Source organism: Didymella exigua (assembly GCF_010094145.1).
Source record: "Didymella exigua CBS 183.55 unplaced genomic scaffold M421scaffold_43, whole genome shotgun sequence".
Lineage (NCBI taxonomy): Eukaryota > Fungi > Ascomycota > Dothideomycetes > Pleosporales > Didymellaceae > Didymella > Didymella exigua.
This window is the reverse complement of record NW_022984817.1, coordinates 151,471-170,486: the sequence shown is the minus strand read 5'-3', so window position 1 is coordinate 170,486 and position 19,016 is coordinate 151,471. Positions and strand designations below refer to the sequence as shown.

The window sequence follows — 19,016 nt, the reverse complement described above, 5'->3', positions numbered from 1 at the left end:
TTTCTTTTAAGCCCTATTTTGCTAGAATCCATGTATTATTGACAAAGTTTTGGGGGGTACCCACGAAGGACGTTGGAGTATACCCATTCCGCCAGCCTAATTATGTCTTAAGAGCGTTCTAGCACGTTATTGTCTTAGCATTCTTTCTAACACCTTGTAGATTATTACAGCATGTAGAATAGTAAGAGTTATGTCTTGTTTAAGAGCCTAAATAGCAAGCTGTATATCTAGTTCCTTTAAGACGCTTTAAGCCTTTTTGCGCTAAGACATTGCAGGTTGTGTGAAGTTTGGTGTGGTCTTGGCAAAATCTGGTCACTCGCCCGGGCCGGCCACTCGCCCGTGAGGTACGTTAGTTGTAGTTGCAGTAACTTGTGTTAGTTGTGCTAAGAGAAAATGGCTAGTTTAGTGATATGGCTGGCTCAGTGATAATCTACGTTAGGTAAGTTATATCTTTAATCTACCTACTATGATTAACGTACCCCACGGACGAGTCGGTCACCAGACAAGTCGGTCACTTTTGCCAAGCCCCCACCTGTAACGGTCTAGACTCTAAAGCTAAAGAAGAGCTAGAGCTAGCCGGTTACATTAGCTTAGCCGGCTTGGCTTAAGCTAGATATATATTATCTACGCAGTTAACCAGACGTCGAGTTAACTTGTGCATGCTTTTTAGCAAAAGTTGTTAGGAAGTAGATATCCTTTATTGGCCTTTGGCCAGACTACTACATCAGCGTCTAAAAAATCAGCTACTCTATTTGTAAGCATTGTATCTAGAATATTCTCTAGTTACTAAATATAGAGAACAATCTATCTTAAAAAGGAGAGGAGGTACAGACCTCGTAACCACACCATTCTAATCCTTGCTTTAAGTTGATTATAACAACAGTGCTTAGGTAAGCATAGCGCTACATCTAAGAAGAAAATAGGCTAGAGAAAGATTATAAGAACAAAGTTGTATAACTTTACAATATTAATAGTCTTGTTATCCTTGCAGTATTGCTAGAATTCAACCAAGTTATGACTCTTATAGCTATTAACAAGTAGCAGGTAGTAGCTGCTAGTAATACGCTCTTTGTGTGCGCGTTAAAGTGCTTTCACTACTCTAGACTAAGCTTATTAGCAGGCTAGCTATTCTTAGAGACTGTAATAACCTAGTCCTAGGGTAGACCTTCCTCCTTGTACTAGGTGGAGAGATAATAGTAGGCCTTAAAGACAATAAAGCGTTAAATAGCCCACCCTTTAGCATTATTGCGCTGTATAACTGTTGTTAACTCCTAGTTGCCTGGCTGGATTGCCTTTGGCTGTCCTTGTCTCTCTAAAGCTGTAATAACGTACCCCACGGGCGAACGACTCAACGGGCGAGCGACTCACTTTTGCCAAGCCCCCACCAAACCACCCTTCCTACACTAATGCCTTCTTAACAACACCACTTAGACGCGTTAAAAGAACGTTAGATACAGCTTGCGCTCTAGGCTCTTAAACAAGACGCAAATCTCTCTAAGTAGCGCGCTGCAGCTATCTATAAGGTTCCTTAAGCTACACTAAACAAACAACGCGCTAGACAACCTTCACACACTAATTCTGCACCTAACTTACAGAACCTAGACAAGAATAAGGAGCAGGTAATTGTTGATTACATCCTTTAGCTAGCTGCGCGAGGATTTCCCCCTCAGCTTGCAGCTGTGGCTGATATAGCCAATTCTTTGCGCGCTGAGCGCAATCTAGGCTATGTTAGCGTAAACTGGCCTAGTACGTTTGTTAAGCGTTAACTAGAGCTTAAAGTAAGGTTTAATTGCAAGTATAACTACAAGCAAGCCCTCTGTGAGGATCTAGAGATTATACAGGGCTGGTTCTAGCTTGTAGAGAATACTAAAGCCAAGTATAGCATCCTAGATAAAGACACGTACAACTTTAACAAGACAGGCTTTATAATAGGCTAGATATCCACAGGAGCAGTTGTTACAGGCTTAGAGCGTTGTAGACAGCCAAAGTCTATTCAACAGGGCAACTAGGAGTAGACAACAGTTATCTAGGGCATTAATAGGGCAGGGTAGGCTATACTACCCTTTATTATCTTCAAGGCGCAACATTACCTCTCTGCCTAGTATAAAGAGGAGGGTCTGCCCTAAGACTAGGTTATTATAGTCTCTAAGAATAGCTAGACTACTAATAAGCTTAGTCTAGAGTAGTTAAAGCACTTTAACACGCATACAAAGGAGCGTACTATTAGGACCTACTATCTACTAGTTATTAATAGTTATAAGAGCCATAACTTGCTTAAATTCTAGCAATACTGCAGGAATAACAAGATTATTACCTTATGTATGCCTCTACACTTATTGCACCTTCTACAGCTGCTTAATGTAGGCTGTTTTGCCCCTTTAAAGCAGGCGTATAGGCGCTAAGCTAACAACCTTATACACAGCTAGATTAACTACATTACAAAGACTAAGTTCCTGCCATGCTTTATACGCGCCTACAACGCTGCAATTACTACTAGCAACATCTAGTAAGGGTTCTAAGGTGCTAGACTAGTCCTGTTTAACCTAGAACAGGTTATAAGCAGCCTTAATATAAAGCTGCGCACTCTATCACTACAACTCCCTGTTAACAAAGAGCCCTAGCATTTATAAACCCTAAGTAATACCCTAGAATTTAGGTTATAATCTACTCTAATTTAAGACAAGTTCTAGAAATACTAGGGTAGCTTACTAAATTCTACAACAAGCGCGCTTAAGCATTATATTAAGGGCACAGCAATAGTCACACACAAGCTTATGCTTGCAGAGAAACAGATTGCTGAGCTTAAAACAGCTAACAAGGCCGCTGCACGCTAGCAATTGCACAAGAGAAAGTAAGTCTAGGCAGAAGGGACCCTAATAGTTAAGGATAGCCTATAATTAACAACTCTAAAGGAGTTTAGGGCGCGTAGTAATAGGAAGAAGGCAAAGAAGCAAGTGCGCGCTAATAGGGCTAAGCTGACCTAAAGGCGCTATAGATAGTGCAACAAGACTAGACATAACGCGCGAACGTGCAAGAATAATGTAGAAGTAGTTTCTAAGTAATATTACAGGTTGTTCTACCCTGCGCAGCGCCGAAGTGGGCTGATAGAGGCCATAATGGGGTGAGGTTTGGTGGGGGCTTGGCAAAAGTGAGTCGCTCGCCCGTTGAGTCGTTCGCCCGTGGGGTACGTTATCTGCTCTAGTAGATATCTAGCCTATTATGAAGCCTGTCTTGTTAGATTTGTACTTGTCTTTATCTAGGATGCTATACTTAGCTTTTATGTTGGCTACTAGGCTAAACTAGCCCTAGACTTCCCTAACATCCTTGCAGGGGACTCTCTTGTAACTATACTTGCAATTAAACCTCACTTAAAGCTCTAGTTAATGCTTGATAAACGTACTAGGCTAAGTCGAAATTGACTTGATTGTTGACGAGGCTGGTTGCAGTCGCCGCGTGGCTTTGGGAGAACCAATTTTTCCTTGCCAGAGACCAACGGCACCTTCCGCGGCATCTTCGTAGCTCGCGGCCTCCGTATCTGTCCAAGTAGTTCTTCCCTTGCAAACACTTGGTGAACGAAACGGGTGCCCGCTGCCTCACTACTGCCCCGCCCTTTACTCAATGACTTATCGGTACCGATGTCTATGCGAACCATACAACCAACATCCAATAACCAGCAACCAACAGATTCATTTCGCTGTCTACGCTACAAGCCATTTCAAAAGTAACGGCCACCACATCGCACAACTCCTAAGTGCACATCTGAACGTACAACACAATGTTGACGACTATCAATTGCCCAGTCTTGGACAAACGTTCCGCTGACGAAACGGTACAAGGTTTGCAATCTGCAATCGACACAAGCAGGTTGACATTGGGGCAAGCAAAAAGCTCGTTGAAACAAAAAGGGTCGTTCGAGGAGTCGTACTGGGAGAAAGCGGTGGACCTCATAACGCACCAGATACAACTGTATCAGTTCGAGCTTGACAAAGCTCAAGTCCAGTATGTTGCAGATGGTGCAACCATCGAAGAAATTCGCGAGACCGATGAATATTGCAGCAGGACAGAAGCGACCAAGACCTATGAACCCAAGAGAGATTTTTGTAAGACGGCTAGAAGGTCATGACTGGAGATTTGGACGCAGAAGCTCTTACCAGCTCTTTCATGGAATTGTTTCCAAGTTCGTCTCTGGGTCGAAACATCAAAGAGAGTGTGAGAGGCGACCAGAACGGGAGAGTTCAACAGAAATTTCGGCAAGGCATCATTGAGTACTATGATCTCCAGCATCCCGGAGGAAAGCTGTACAGGGGTCTGTTGTGGAACGTTGTCACAGCGCAGTACGAACCTGCATCGACTCTCGTCGCGTTGCGCATCTTCTCCTGAAAACATAGAAGAGCCGCAATGGGAGCAACCTTCAGGGACAAGACATGGCAGAGGAATTGTTCAGCCCTGAGAATGGATTGTTGTTACCGTTACGGCTGGAAAACCAGCTTGATAACGGTTTCTTGACTATCCGCCCAGACATCGAGGACTTCCGGAACAAGGAGCTGATCAGCGCTTGGAGAAACTCTACCGATGAGCCCTACAGGATTCACATTGTGGACAAGAAGAGGGATACGATGGAAAAAATTGTCTATCTGAACCCTGAGACAACTTGGAGGGAACTGGGTGGCAAGTTGCTGACCTTCAAGACCGGCGCGTTACCTGTGTTTCCATGATATGTGTCAACATGTCAGACCGACCTGGAGACGTCAAGGCGAATCTCTCGACACCATGCTCGAAGAGAACGGCAAGTATTGCTGGGCAACTTGGGCGCGCTACCTGTCGCGCAACCAGATCAAGACCTTGATGAATGAAGTGGGCCATGAAGCACGCGAGGAAGAAGAAGTCGGAGATACATTGCTGGACGATATTGCTGAGCCAGAGAATCTGATGCTCACTCTGATCAATCAGATTGAATACACGAACAAGGTTACGAGCCAGGGGAACAAAAATGACGAGGGCAAAGATGAGGATGAGGACAAAACAGAGTGCGGTGAGCAGAAGTAATTGGAGAGTGAGTCCTGGGGTGTCGATGAGCACAGAGTCGTTGGCGGGATGGAGAAGTAAAGGGCCGCTATTGTTAAAGAGACAGCTACAAAGTGCGTGATCCTGTCGTAAAGCTTCAAAGCATGACCGTCTTCAAGATTGCCCTGTTATAAAAGGGGACCAAAACCTTCGGGCAGAGACTCGGCACGGGTATGATCCTGGAACCCAGTTGGGTCGAAAGCCGGACCGTAAGATCGTCGTTGTGCTGTGAGCAATTTCTGCTTCTCAAAGCAAAGTGCCCGGGACCAATACGCAGAATAGCACATGCTTACCTCGCAATTATTCATTCCTAAAGGTGGCCAAGTGCATACAGACTAATGACAGTCATAGCCCCCAGTTCCGAAAATACAGAACAGCAAATCAAGTGGAGGATACCTGGACCCTGTGAAAGCCTGCAAATATCTCAACGGATGTAAGAACTGTCGATGACGATGGCATTAGTGCAAAACCTGCATTGCTTCTCACACTTTGTTCGAACTGAACGTTGAAAGCACTGAACTGAGAGAGTCTAACTGGTCTACTCAGTAAAGGCTCTCGGGTTGTAGGCGTGCGAAGTAGTATGGAAGGTGCAGTCGGTCGAGCTTCGTTTCGATGGCTCTTGTGAAGCGCAGCGCAAGATTGTCGCAAGCTGTCAAATTATTCGGCAACCGCAACGGAGTCGGAGTCAGTGACGAGTCATTCGACGGCCAGGCTGAAGAGCCCGTAGTCATAAGGGACCGATTGGATATCCTCCGAAGGTTGTGGTTGTGTGTTGGTGAGCTGGGGGTTCCGGGAGCGCTATCGGTGTCGTAAAGTGTTGCAGAGATGGCGAGCTATTTAAAGTTGTGTTGTAAGGGTGCTTGGCTGCTGGCTGTTGGCTGGATGTTAGCGCGCCGAGTGGTACGGCGCAAAGGGATTGCGGCTGTGAAGCCGGGTCAGTGATAAGCTGGTCAACAACACCACCAACGCGGAGCATCGATACGAGTCCCTCCCTCTCGGAGTCATGACGTAAGCTCATCGTCAGAGTAGTGCAGGCTGAAAACATGTGCGGCGTGATGCAAAAATCTATCGACTGCAGTCATCTCCGCAATCACCTGCCATGGGGTGAGGTGCCACGATTGAGTTCAGCAGTCTCGAGACGGTCGGAGCGTTCGCCTCTGCTGCGCTCCGTTTTCGGCGGCGTTCGTTTCGGTCCCGTACGTCTGGGTCGGGGAAAGTGGGAGGTGGAGACAGGAATGGAAGCTCTAGCGAGCTGCCAGCCGTTACCTAGCAGCAGCTTATCCAACGGGGAAGTGTTGTTGTCGTATCATGTTGACTCACGTCTGCTGTTGAACTCGTACATGCGCACATAGATACGCGCTGATGACCCTTCAAGATTCAGCTCCTTGAACTATGGTTGTATCTCGGTGTCAGGAAATAAAGTCCAGGCTTGCAGGGACGTTACGTGAGGCTGTCTTTGGCGCGTAGTGATGGCGCGGCGGGGGAAACCTTGACGTGCCATGGGTATCGATAGGCACCTAGGTACCGGATGGACGCATTCAGGCAGCGCCACGGCACTTTGTGGAACAGGCAGCCGTAAGGCACGTTTCCAGAAAAGATGTAGCATCTTGAGAGCTGCATGGCGTCTGCCCTGTGAAACTCACTCCTCTTTTAAGAAGCGTACGAAAAAGTCGGCTTTTTTGGGTTGGGTTCTGCGTCTGCTGACGTGGTCTGATTCGCGTCCTGGAGACGGGTAGCCGCAGTAGCGAAGCGTGGCTACCTACGTCTTCCCGCGAGCTAAAACGATGTTCGTTCGCCGGCTGCTTGCAGATGAGAGAAATGACTTGCTTCGCCTCGTTGCTTTTTGAAGGTACACAGCAGGAACGGGGCTGCGGCAAGATGCCAAAACGGAGCCTGTAGCCAGGACAAGCGATGGCGATTGTGCCACAAACGACGAAATAGTGACAAACGTTCGAATCTGCTCTCCTTGGAAGATTCGTGATCAAGGGTGTAACTTGCGCCGTGCAGCAAGTTGCCAGGCCCAAGGTCACGTTGTAACGCAGAAGGTTCTGCCCATCATTGTTTGAATTCTTGCAATAATGATCGCCAGGTACAAGACAGAGCTCTCGCGCAAGTGAAATCATCCCTGCTGATCGCATTTTAGCTGATACGACGAACAGCTTGCACAGATCCTCAAGGGAATGATCGCTTGCCGATAGCTCGCATAAGGCAGGAGCACTGGAGAACCATGTATTCGAGCATGTTTCGACATCAGTTCCGACGATTGAATAGGACCGCCGTACAACGTTGCGGCTGCAGCATTTCCAAGCCGAACCGTCTTGTTGCAAACGACTCCACTGGGCAGGGCTTGAGGTCGTACTGGTTACCTAGCGTGTCGGATGAATGGTAGCTTCTCGACAAACGGTCCGATCTTCTTCTTGAGAGGGCTCCCGTCCGTCACCTTGGGCTTCGCGGTATCTGTGTGGTAGGGCCGTATTGTATGCTTTGGTCGTCAAAAGGTCTGTTATGGAATATCGGCGAACTGGCTTCCACGGGGTTTTCCAGTCGCCAGGGAATAGGCCACAGCTCAGAGAGACTCCACGTGTCGGCAGGGTTGTCTGTGCAAGTTGCGTCTGCTTCGAGAAGCATCCCCTGCTTCGCTTCCATTGGAGTGGACAGCCGCTGTGGATTGTCGTAGCGTGCCAAAGCAAAAGACGGCGAAACCGTTCGCTAGCATCCACCCTCCCGACTCCCCGCAAGCCAAAATTCCACGATCGCAATTTCAAAAAACTTTTCTGTGGAGAAATGCGTCGGGCTGTCAGAGTGCAGACAACGGGCAGAAAAACAACGATGGTGCTGGTCAAAATGCAAAATCTCCGATGATGTATGCGACAGTGGAGCGCTGAGTAGCCTGTAGGAAAGCTTGCCTGTGACGAGACGCGTCAGGGCGCAAGTCCCTCAATTGAGAAAGTGACCGTGTGCATGCCGTCTTGGTCCCTGACATCCACACGGGATCTTCCTCGCGACAAGAGATGCTGGAGTCAGTCCCTCCAGATTGCTTGCCGGCCCGCGAGTCGACACGAAGCTTCTGCGTCTACCTGGCACGGTGGTGATGAGATTCTCGCAAGTGATAGTGATGTGTCTCACTTTGAATCTTGTAATGTACCCCTGCCGATGTCTCGTTGGCAAGGGATAGACCATCGACTTCTACCAGCCAATCAGCGGCGAAGCTTCGAGACGTAATTGTGCCATTGGTGGCGGAACTTGAGCCGCTCGTAAATTGTAGGAGGTTGGCTGTTCGGGGCATCCGCTCAACGAGGAACTGAAATGTCATCGACTTCCATGTCAAAAGCAAATTCTGCACACATGGTTGACGAGCATGACGAGGGATAGACACTGGGGACGACGCAGCGACAGGTAGAATTTTGACACCGCACAGGCGGTTGTGCGTGAAGCCGGCAACTTGCAAGATGCCCCGGTAGGTGCAGCGAATATGCAGCAGCAGACAGGCGCCCGCGGAGGCTTGCATGGCACCCGTGTCCGTGGAGCGCGGAAGGCTTGCAGCGATCTGATCGCAGCGCGACTGCGGCAGGTCTGAGAGACGGCGGCGGCGAGAACCTGCGCAGAGAGAGGCGAAGCAACACGCACGCCTGGCGACGTATCTCAGACGCTGTGTTTGATCAATTGAAACCGTGTCGGCGCCTGCAGCCTGGCGGATAGGGCTTCAAGTGAATCTGCGACACTGCGAATGGCCAGTTTCTAGCACTCTTCCAGAAGCAAATGTCCAAGCGAGAGCGTAGGAGCATGGTCCCTACCGAGGCTCCACTCATCGAGCGGGCCAACGCTCTCATTCCGGCAACCGGCGCTGCTTCATGGAGTAGAATTGCAATTATCTAGTGTGTTTGCTGTCTGCTGCATGGTGAGGTGGTCGCGGGCCTCTGCCTCTGACCGGGCGTCAGGACGCGAACGGAAGCCGCGACCGGCGTGCTGCAGCAGCAATCGGCAAGAGCTCTACCATATGGAAAGCACCCGCCAGAATGAGGTCGCCCTGGCGAAGCGTTATTCAATGCTTTCCTCTCAACTGTCCTGGCAGGCTGGCAGTGTGATGTTCCACTGTGGATACACGTCTATATAATATGCACCCAGCAACCTGGGCGAGGGACGCGATGGTGCATGCTGGTGGCGACGATGAAGGCGGGTTGATTCACCGGCCGCGCTATCGGGGGAAGGGTCCCGCGCCTCACAACCTTCTGGCACGGTTCTGGCGCGGAGCCAACACAGGCGGCACGGCGAGCAGACCACGCAGAGCACGCAGACGACTCAGAGCGAGTCGTGTCGACGGGAAGAAGTGGCTCTGGAAGTTTGGGCGCGCAGTCTGAGCGCATGGAGAAGGGTCACCGGTGGCAAATTTCAACGGCAGCAGCGTTGAGTCCACACGACGCCAGCAGCTGCCATCACGAAGCGTTCGACTGTATGCTGAGATGAGCTGGTGGGCACTCTAGGTTGCCGTGGATAGAGTTTGTAACTCTATCCCGCAGCGCCTCGTATGAGCGTCGCCCAAACGCACCCCAGCGCCAGCCGTTGGTCGACCCCTGCCTGGCGCCGTCGGGCCTGCAGGTACACGAGCCTAGCGCGGCAGGGGATAGCCACTATCGTGGATTCAGCTGCGCAGATCATCCTGGCTCCCTGTTATGGCCGCACTCAATTTCTGCCAGATGCAGGCCCGAGTTGTCGACAGGGAGCTAGTTGAAACAGCCCCGAAAGACCCGTCTTGCTCCCGGCACGTCATGTAGCCTGCGCTTTGAACTTATGAGCACTGATGCTCATTTCAGGTGTCTCGTCGGCAGCCAAAGCGCTTTTGGCAAGTCAGTACAGGCCCCCCCTTATTTCTGCTCGAAATATATCTAAGGCACGGCGCGCCCTCCGGAATCTCGTCTCTTTCACTATCACTCCCTTCGAGCTCTCCGTCCATTCCTTCCCTGTCTCTCAGTTCAGCGCACTGCCCGGCTCAGTCCACTGCAACACAAACGCTATTTAATCCATCGCCCTACGCTCTCACCCGGAAGCTCGCCAACCACCCACATTCGTTCAACTCAGCGTCTCTACTCAGCAAACAACATCGCACAAACTCAGCTCAGCTGCAACTCACACTCGTTTCCGGTCTATTTGTAAGTTGACCAGTGCCATTGGTGTTTCCATATTTGGCGTCAGCGTGAAAAAACGAGCTAACATATAAGGTAGACGACACATCCACCAACACAACAATGATTGCCAGAGAAAACGAATCTAACAACATGGGCCGTGGCGCATACGACACAACAGGCGCTCCCAAGCCCCCGCCACCACCGAAATAAGGGTCTCAACGGTCCCGTCCCAACGGATTGTTCACGACTCTCGCTCGTATCTGCAAACACCGCATCGCAATTCCTGGCAGACCGAGGCGAATAGGTGGTGTTCCGTTGGGAACAGAGGGATGACAGTGCTGCGCCTCGTAAGTGACAGGACACTCCTTGCCTTACCGACACCCTGGCTAACCAATACATAGCTGCAGCCCTACCTCAATTCCTCACAACACCCGCCTTCATTGGCACAGCCCTTTGCACTCTGGCGACAGCGTTTTCCAGCCGCCATCCTTCAGGAATACGCCTTTTAATATTCGCAACTGCACCCGCGTCCCTTCGTCAGCAGCATAATACCCCTGCGTTTATCAGCTCCGCCCTCCATTAGCGACAATCTTTCCATCGGTCCTGGTTTCCCTTGCGTCCTTACGTTTAGCGATTGCATCTTCTTACGGCAAAAGTCATTTTATCGGCGTTCACCACTATAGACGGTCCGGGCCCCCAGGCATAGATACCAAAACGGGTATTTCTCTCTCTTTCTCTCTCTCTCTCTCTCTTTCTCTTTGGACACCTGTATACGGTAGATCTCCGTCGTCTGCCTTCATCGGCCTTGTTAGACACGGATTGTCTTGTACGATAGCTCGGCGAGCTTGTTAGACTTGGACGAGCAATCGGGCGCTTTTGCATTTCTCGGACGGCCATCTTTGGATACACACAGATGGACGCCCTGCCACGGCAACTTGATTTTAGACAGACAATGCCTGGGTCTCGGGTAGTGTCTCGCGACACACGGGAACATAGACTAATACCAATGTACAACATTACTATTATACGCATTTTCCAAGCTGCTGATCACATCTCGACTTCTCCTCGCTGTGACCGTCTCGTCCATTGCTTCGGGGCGGTCGCCGTCGTACTTGTGACGCCATTGCTGGTCGCCACCGCAACATCGATAGATCCGAAGACGTATGAATACAAGTGCCGAGTTGTTTTATCGGTGCTGAGTGCCGACCCTTGCTTGTGCGACAGTTGGCGGCTCCGCCGCCTTTGGAAGCCGCGATTTGCCAAGGCTGGAAGGTGGAGCTCCCTCTGCACCCCACGCCGAACTGCGACCTCACCGCAAGCTCTCAAGCACACGCCAACGCCTCTCCAGCTACCCGCCCTCGCATTGCCGCCCTCCCCTACGTCGACTACGCCTACAGCATAACCGCAACCATGGCCAACATCAACTGGCGGACGATCAACATTGATGCCCTGGATCCGGACAGCCCTGCCAACTTCGACCTGAGCTCCCTCACACCGGCCGTTGAGCCCATAGCGACCGCCGACGTCCAGAACACCTCGCAACAAATACGGCAGCTGCTGAGGGGAGGAGACAATGAGGGTGCTCTGCAGGGCGCATTGGAGTCTGCACCTTATGGCGCCGACGACAAGGGCAAGGTACGTCGGTGCCTGCTACCCCAAGAACACCACTGTGACAGCCGCACCCACCATTGTGACGCCACATGCACCCCAGCTTATGGCTGTGGGACAAGGCCATCGAATGTCTCTCCACACCCGCTGCGGCCTGGTCACGACGTTACCACCGCTGCGGAGCCGGGTAACCAGCAACCAGGACGAACGAACCTCGCACAGTCGCACGTTTGAGCGGCCTTCCAGCTGACAAGCCCACTTTGTTTTAGGAAATCTACCTCGCCATCGTCCTCGAAGTTCTCCAATCCATTCGACAAGCCGAGATTGCTCAGTTGCTGAGCCGCATATACAGTGCACCTGGTGGGACAGAAGCATTGGACGTGCTGATGAAGTACATGTACGACTCGATTCCATTCCTTCTACCTAGTCCATATTGCGCGAAAAGCTATATAATAAGGCGTAATTGCTACGGCATGCCTTGCTGACATGTTGATCTACAGTTACAAGGGCATGGCACAGGCCGCTCCAGCTAGCAGTGCGCGTAACATTACCCCACAAGCAACCGGCTTTTCCCAGGTACACTCAAGAGGCGGAGGGGAGGGAGGTGGCCAGGCTATGAGCGTTCTGCTGAGCTGGCATGAGAAGGTATGTGCTTGACGTCTCGCCACATACAGCAACCCTTTACGTGCCACTGGGGCACAGTTGTCATTGCTGGAGCACCATCAGTATGAACGGCAAAGCGCAGCTGCTAACTACTGCAATAGCTTGTGGAGGTAGCAGGTCCCGGGAGCATCGTCAGGGTCATGACGGATCGCCGCACAGTCTGAGTCGACTACACGTCCTCTCGCCATACTTTCAGCGCGCAGACTATTCACGCTGCCGCACGTGGAAGAAAACAAGCGTTGGCAATCTATACATACCGCATACCCAGTAGCTAGCACGCTGCTGGTGGTGATGAATCATATTCGTCGTACCAACGAACCACATCTTGCACAATCTCGACCTGCCTTGTGTCCATCCTACGTTGCGATCTGCTTTACGGCCCTATTTATTACCATGAGTCAATACTTCGACAAGGATTTTTTCCGCAGGGCCGGTAACCTTATCCTTGCAATTTTCCAGAAGGAAAAGCACTGACGTCTCCTTTTTCCTGGCCTCCAAAGTGTCCACTTCAGCCTTGTGATACTAGCAGCGACATCCCCAATAATTTCCCAGCCATCATCCCGGAGCCTGATGGCCTGCTACGCTTACCGGATATGCCCTAGACCGTAGACCTGCGAGCCGCGTGCACGGCACAGCTTCCACGCGGATCTTAGTACACGCCAAGAGGCTCTGCTCTGTATTAGGACACGCTTAATGTTTGAACGCTAATGCCAAGTAAGGGAAGTTTTGAGAGCGTTGGGAGATGAAACGTGTCGTCTCTTCAAGATCAACATTCAAACTTGACAGTTTGAAGTGAGACGGCGATGAGTTGCTATGTGAAAGTTCATCCTTCGTTGCGTGGCAATACTTGACGCCGCAAGGTTTTACCTTCTGCAGCGCTATTTGCGTCGTCTAACAAGACAAGGAAAGCAGGTTTTCGTAACCGTTTCAGGCTCGAACAGGCTTCCAGAAGGAAGTCATTTTACCGCGGTTCATGCGCACCCCATCTTCCCAGGTCGGCTATCCTGATCTCACGCAAGGCACTAGTCGCTTGCAGTCTTACAAACAAGACGTCGCATTGACAGCAGACCCGCGAAGGGACCTCGGCTCCAAAGACCATGAAACTGGCGATCATGTTCTCAACACCAATGCTGCTGCCCATCTCGCACGCCGCACAATCTCAGTATGAACCCTTCAAGCCAACGCATCACGCTATCAAGTTCTTAAGCTGACAACAGGAGTCATTTGGCAATTCTCCAATGCCAATATTGCATATCATGTTGTCAAGTGGGTAAGCCGCCCTTGTACGCCGCATCCACCGTCCAACAGCCGCCTTGGCGATGCTGCATGCCCGTTGGAAGGAAGACACATGGCACTTGCATGGGAAATCACATCGCGCCAGGGCCACCACATGCACACGCATCGCCTCGTAACAACGAAACAACCACGCCGCTGGCTTGTATACGATCGCCTTTCTCTCCTGTCTCTCTGCCCTTTTGTATGCTTGCCGCGTGTCTGTGGCAGCCCATTATCGATTGAACGAGATCTAGGTAGCTCGGGCAAGCACGCTTGGGGTACCGCGCCCGAAATCGGTGGCGCTGTTCAGCACGGGAACGGCCGGAGCAGGAGCGACTCATCTTGGGGATGAGCCGTGTCTCGGTTCGGACGAAGTGCAGGAGTGCCTTTCTCGGCCCGAGGAGTCGAGCGCCTTCGTGGCCATGCCCGTGCCGCCGAATTGGCCGTCGTTTGACGTGCGCTTGGCACAACGGCGTCTGCCGCAGCCTTGTCGTGGGCTCATTGTTGATGCAGATTTCGTCGTGGCCGCACTCATTGGTTACCGGCGTTTGCTCCGTGCGAGATGTCATTCTCCAGTATGTCCCCGTAGGATCCGGGCGGCGACCGACCCTTATATAGCTGGAAGCGCACACGAGTCTAAGTAAAACATCAACGCCGCGCTCAGTATCACATACGAGACACGCAACGGCAGCCAAGCGTGTACACTGACAGAGTGAACGGGATGGACGATGGTGATATTGTTGGCACAGATATTCTCGGTAGCCGACGACCACGACTCCATGCGCAACACCTCGGTCTTCGGGATCGCGAGATTGTCGAGTTTTCAAGCCCTAGCCGCAAAATCCTCCCGCGCTACATCAGACCCTTGACCATAGTCTCGTTGCCCGATGGTGTGCTGTCAACAAGAGAGTAGGCTGAACTGAACATCGTTCTGTGAGCTGCGTATTTTGGTCGCATACAGACAGACAGATCTGAGAAGTGAGAGCGTTTTGGTTGCAGTAAAAAAACTGGTGGGGAAGTTGATAGCACGCAGAGCTGACATCCATCTGGGCATTCATCGATCTCACTCTGTTCACATGGTTGACTTTGTGTAGAACCTTGATCGCACGATAGTGGTGGATGCGTTGAATTACATCTGCATAGTGTCTCGTTGCCGGGCTTGCCTGTCTTGCTGAAGGTGCAGTCACCGCTTGGCTCGTTGCAAAGTGTTCGCGAGGGCAAAATGCCAAGTCCTTTAGCTGCTTCTACTAAGGCCCCCATTTGACTCCACCAGAGCTTTTTGAGGACGTGCCGTTGTGGGACGGTGGCATCGGGGATGGTGACGAGATGCGTTGTCATACGCTCTTCCCTATAACGATTCTGGCCCTTGGGAGCGATCCATTGGGTTTGATGTAAGCAACGAAGGCCCTGGTTTGGGACGCTCTAACAGCATCGCACTACCGGTACTAGACTTCACGCTTCGGCATCGGCTAAATTTGATTGAGATGCGGCAAGTCGTCTCCGTACCAGAGAGCGATGTTGAAGGGCACAATTCCGGATGGAAAAGACACGAGAAACTGTGGATTGGACTTTACAGTTGAACTGCAGACTAAATCCACTTTGTATCGATCAGTGCAGGTCGTTGGGGATACCCCCCCCCCCGTGAAACAACGGCTCCAGATCATGAGCACAGAAACATCAACCTTGTTGATGAGAGTAAACTTCAATGGGAATCACGAGAGGCTTCATGTATGAATTCTTCACCCTCCCCCGCCGTCCGCCTTTGAAGATGATCGCGCCTGGTCTTCAGATAAGGAGGGCAATACGGAGCGAAGTAAAAACAATAATGTATGAATCTGTCAGTTACTGTCGAGCTTAGTATTCCGGCATCGGTAACACGTACTCCCCGGATGTATTCTCCACATCGGCATCCCTGCACTTCTCTATCCCACCAGCAGCCCCATGCTCATGAACACTCCAAGTCCCACTCTCCACCATCTCAAGTCAATGCATCAATACCTCCAGCAGCCTCGCATTCCTCCAGCCCGCAAATGGCGTGAATCCAACACCGTAGACTTTATTCCTCAGCCTCACTTGCGCGCCATCGCTTACCCTCGCGAACCCGTCACCCTCAACATGCGCCGGAAGCAGGAGCTCATTCCCATCCTCCGTATGGCTGGGTGAGATATACCCCAGCGCTATGATTGAGAGTCTTATTAAAATAATAATAGAATGAGTGGTTTAGATCCGTCTTCGACTTCTCCACTTCTTAATCATAGTTACGATAAATGCCACGAACAGCGGCTGAGAGACTCGGGGCGTGCGAGTAGACGTGCCAAATCGTTCTGAGGAGCTAGGACCATGATCCGGTGCCTAGTTTTGCGCGGATAATGCGCAGGGCGTACACGTATTAGGACGTGAAGAGCAGAGCAGGAGGGACTCCGTCGTTGTAGGGCGCTGGGCCCGTGGGACATGACCAGAATAGCTGGTGGGCAAATCAGAACGAGCTTGGGATTGAGAGGTCGGGGCAATGAAATAGAAGTTTGGGCGGCAAGCGCGGAGCAGGAAGGGGTTGGTGAAGCCTGATATGAGTTGCATAGTTTTGAGAACCTACTCGTCGACTAGGCCTGTGCTAGCTTCCTTCTCCTTTGTTGCCGGGTTGTTGGGCATACGATATTGGATGGCTTGCACAAGTCGATTAAACTTGTCAACTGTCTCATTTAGGATGGTCTCACTGCACGGTAGTTCGACCAAGGGGTCCTGCGCTGCCAGTTGCTGAGGCAGTGTGTCGCGTTCTATTTCTGGCATGGCGAAAATCTTACCTTTGCTGACCATAGTTAGTCAAGACTCGAGGATAGTTTCAAGCGGTCGCCATAGAGTCTAATTAGCGAGGTGTCCATACATGTCCCAGAGTGATGGTAGAAGTTTCGCAAGGTTGGCTGCTGATCAAAGTTGTATACTATAATCCTTCTCTACTAGCACCGTTTTATGAGGACTACGACAATCCTTGAGGGTGACTTGCAAGCTAGTTCGCCGCATACAGGCTCAAGTAGCGTTTCTCGTCCCCCCTCTTTTCTCCGCTAGTCTATGTACACTGAACTCCCCTGGTAGAGACTTTGCACGTAGTAGAAAGTAAAAGTGTTGACCGTCTGGCGATTGGCGTGCTTGTCTTACAAAAGCCGAACATATCTGGCGTCAGGTCGCTGCGGATCTTCTCAGCGCCTGATAGATCGCTATCGTACCAAGTCTTGCAGTGCGACTCGAACGTTTCTGGGCTGTTGCCAGAGTGCGTCCAGCCATGGAGCAGGATCGCGTTGTGGAGATTGACGCAGCGGTGAATGTTCAATGTCGAAAAGGCCACAATACTCTGAGCGGACGGTATAGGTCCACGCGGAGATGGCTCGGTCTTATTGCTGATTGCATGCTTATTTTAACAGAATTTGTTGCGGTGCAAGTCGGTCCTATAGGCCTTGATCGTCACCTCTGTTGACTACCTTGTACTAGCACGTATCAGGGCATGTATAAATATATGGTCGCCTCATAGCTAGCAAGCAAATCAGCGCAGTTTTCCATCGGTACATACAGCGGCTGCGTCTGCCGCGACAGAATCTAGTCGCTGTCGCCTTGCTGCCTAAAGAGGCGAGGGCGAGCTAAACCAATTGGAGGCCAATGCGGGAAATCATCTAGTGGTAATCAAATCGGCGTTGATCTAAGATGGTGTGTGCACTCGCAGAGACATTTAAAGAGTGGATAGTTCCATGTTGTTTGTTATCGCTGCAACATCTGCGTGACTGCACAGGAGAGCTCCCGCGGGTATCGAGCTGGCTTCTCCTCGTATATCAAGCCCTTTGGCCGAAATTCGTGAAAATAAGCGAGACATGCTAGTATCGAAGGAAGTCAGAGTGTCAGTCTTGAAGGATAGCAATTTGCCGTACAGCTCCCTCCAAGTTGTCTCATCACAGTCGAATGCGACTCACGCGTCCAAAGCGACCATCTGTGAGGCTGCCGGAGGCCTTTAGTAACATCTGTCACTTAATCAATATCCAAGCTGTGACGATGGTAACAGCGGTGATGGCAGGGTTTTGAACCATGTCCGATCAAATCTCGGGCCATGTTTTCATCACTGATCGGATCGAAGCCGTCTGCTGGTATGAGGCATAAGCTCAGCCATATACTTTCCGGCCACATATACTTTCCGGCCACCACATCCAAAGCTGATGAGTGTGGCTACGTGAACTGTCGATTGAGTCTACCTGAGGGAGCGATTATCTACAGTGCGTGAAAGCGGGAGACCTAACCCAATCGAGAAGCGAGCTGGCCTATGAGAAGCGCTGCCCTGCGCGGACACACCCCCACAGCGAGTGAATTGAAGCTCCAGGAGCTCACGCTGGAAACATGGTAACCCTGATTATCCTCCGCCTGTTGTCGCCTATTCTGTCCTCTATCATACTTAATTTGTGTGTGGCTGCTGACGCTGTTGTCTAGCAGTTGCTGTTAATTGTCAGCCTAGTAGTGACGTCAGAGGTGCTGTTGGTAGTGTTGTTAACAATTGTAGGCTTGCCAAGGCCAATTTAACAGAGAAATCGCTTGTGAGCTACGCGATTAAGAGGTTTAGTAAGGCTGTTAGCAGCCATAGCTGTTGTGCAGACGTGTTCAACTGTAAGATTGTAACAACGCTCTACGAACAGTGACCCGATACCACTAGGATACAGTTCTAGCGACTCATGACCATGGCCCTTGTCGCATGGCATAAGCTTACACTAAACTACCACCAAACCCTTATATATAAGGAGCAAGGAACTGTAGCATTATAGAGTAGTTTTTCTATATCCTTTTGTACAAGACCTATAGGTGTAGAGAATATATCCTAGTGTTCTTATTATCCTAGCACTCCTATATGCCTTGTAGCAGACTCACACCTATTCTAGATATCTCTCTTCTTGCCTGCATCGTTACAAAGATAACTTTTACAGACGCGCTCCTTAACGTAGTAATAGTAGATATCTACATGCTTAGTACGCTTATAGTGGCTGTCACTATAGAGAAGCTTAATATAAGGCTTGTTGTTGCTAAACAGCTTAATAGGGTGAGTATTGTTAGACTTGTAGCTAAGTTAATAAAGCAGCTAGTGAAGCTAGGTGGCCTCTTTAGCTGTGAAGGTTATGGCCACATACTCTGCCTCTGTTGTAGAGGTGGTAACAAGCTTCTGTTTAACAGATTTGTGACAGATAGGCCTACTAGCTAACTTAAATAGATAGCTAGAGGTGGACTTGCAGTCTTTGCTATTAGTAAATAAAGCATTAG

At 50.5% G+C, this 19,016-nt stretch overlaps 4 protein-coding genes across 4 annotated transcripts; 1 reads left to right on the top strand and 3 right to left on the bottom strand.

Annotated features, from left to right (window-relative positions):
• Nucleotides 1–6,355: 6,355 nt before the first annotated feature.
• M421DRAFT_299623 (uncharacterized protein) lies at nt 6,356–7,385 on the bottom strand. The gene has a single exon (XM_033589095.1). The coding sequence runs from the start codon at nt 7,200–7,202 to the stop codon at nt 6,603–6,605; it is 600 nt and encodes a 199-aa protein (XP_033444273.1). The 5' UTR covers nt 7,203–7,385; the 3' UTR covers nt 6,356–6,602.
• A 4,212-nt stretch (nt 7,386–11,597) lies between these two features.
• Nucleotides 11,598–12,622, top strand: M421DRAFT_73810 (Arp2/3 complex 16 kDa subunit ARPC5; the record flags this gene model as incomplete). The annotated part of the gene is made up of 4 exons (XM_033596989.1): nt 11,598–11,822; nt 12,065–12,192; nt 12,296–12,440; nt 12,560–12,622. The coding sequence occupies 4 exons, from the start codon at nt 11,598–11,600 to the stop codon at nt 12,620–12,622; spliced, it is 561 nt and encodes a 186-aa protein (XP_033444272.1).
• Nucleotides 12,623–13,825: 1,203 nt separating this feature from the next.
• On the bottom strand, nt 13,826–14,302 carry M421DRAFT_95706 (uncharacterized protein; the record flags this gene model as incomplete). The annotated part of the gene is made up of 1 exon (XM_033598328.1): nt 13,826–14,302. One exon carries the CDS (start codon nt 14,300–14,302, stop codon nt 13,826–13,828), a length of 477 nt encoding a protein of 158 aa, XP_033444271.1.
• Nucleotides 14,303–16,887: 2,585 nt separating this feature from the next.
• M421DRAFT_26180 (uncharacterized protein) lies at nt 16,888–17,058 on the bottom strand (the record flags this gene model as incomplete). Its single annotated transcript, XM_033588696.1, has 1 exon — nt 16,888–17,058. A coding segment is annotated over one exon (171 nt), but the record flags the coding sequence as incomplete, so codon positions are not given.
• Nucleotides 17,059–19,016: the final 1,958 nt, after the last annotated feature.